Source organism: Penaeus monodon, chromosome 32 (assembly GCF_015228065.2).
Source record: "Penaeus monodon isolate SGIC_2016 chromosome 32, NSTDA_Pmon_1, whole genome shotgun sequence".
NCBI lineage: Eukaryota > Metazoa > Arthropoda > Malacostraca > Decapoda > Penaeidae > Penaeus > Penaeus monodon.
This window is the reverse complement of record NC_051417.1, coordinates 20,214,944-20,215,242: the sequence shown is the minus strand read 5'-3', so window position 1 is coordinate 20,215,242 and position 299 is coordinate 20,214,944. Positions and strand designations below refer to the sequence as shown.

The window sequence follows — 299 nt, the reverse complement described above, 5'->3', positions numbered from 1 at the left end:
TACAGCCCACTAGGTAGTCCAAAAATAAAAATGAAGTAAAAAGTGTCAAGTAAAATGTCCTTCTACAACAAGCAGATAGCATTCTTATGTTGCCATCCTTTCAGGTTACCTGTTCCAGGGCCAGGAGGAGCACCCATGGTGGCAATTGCAGAACACCGAGGAAAGAAGAAGGAAGTTGTGGTGCAGTGTGCTTTGGAGGCATGCAGACTTCTGGATAGGATTGGTATTTTGAGACAAGCTAAACATGGTGAGTTTTTTCTGTCTTCCTTTTGCTTTATTTCTATGATTATTGTTGTCTG

At 41.5% G+C, this 299-nt stretch overlaps 1 protein-coding gene across 1 annotated transcript in view; it reads left to right on the top strand.

Annotated features, from left to right (window-relative positions):
* The window catches only part of LOC119593714 (kanadaptin-like), a gene marked incomplete in the record, with an annotated part of 16,358 nt that overhangs the window by 10,165 nt on the left and 5,894 nt on the right, over positions 1-299 (top strand). The window contains 1 exon segment of the mRNA XM_037942683.1: positions 105-247. Coding sequence (XP_037798611.1) covers positions 105-247 — 143 coding nt within the window.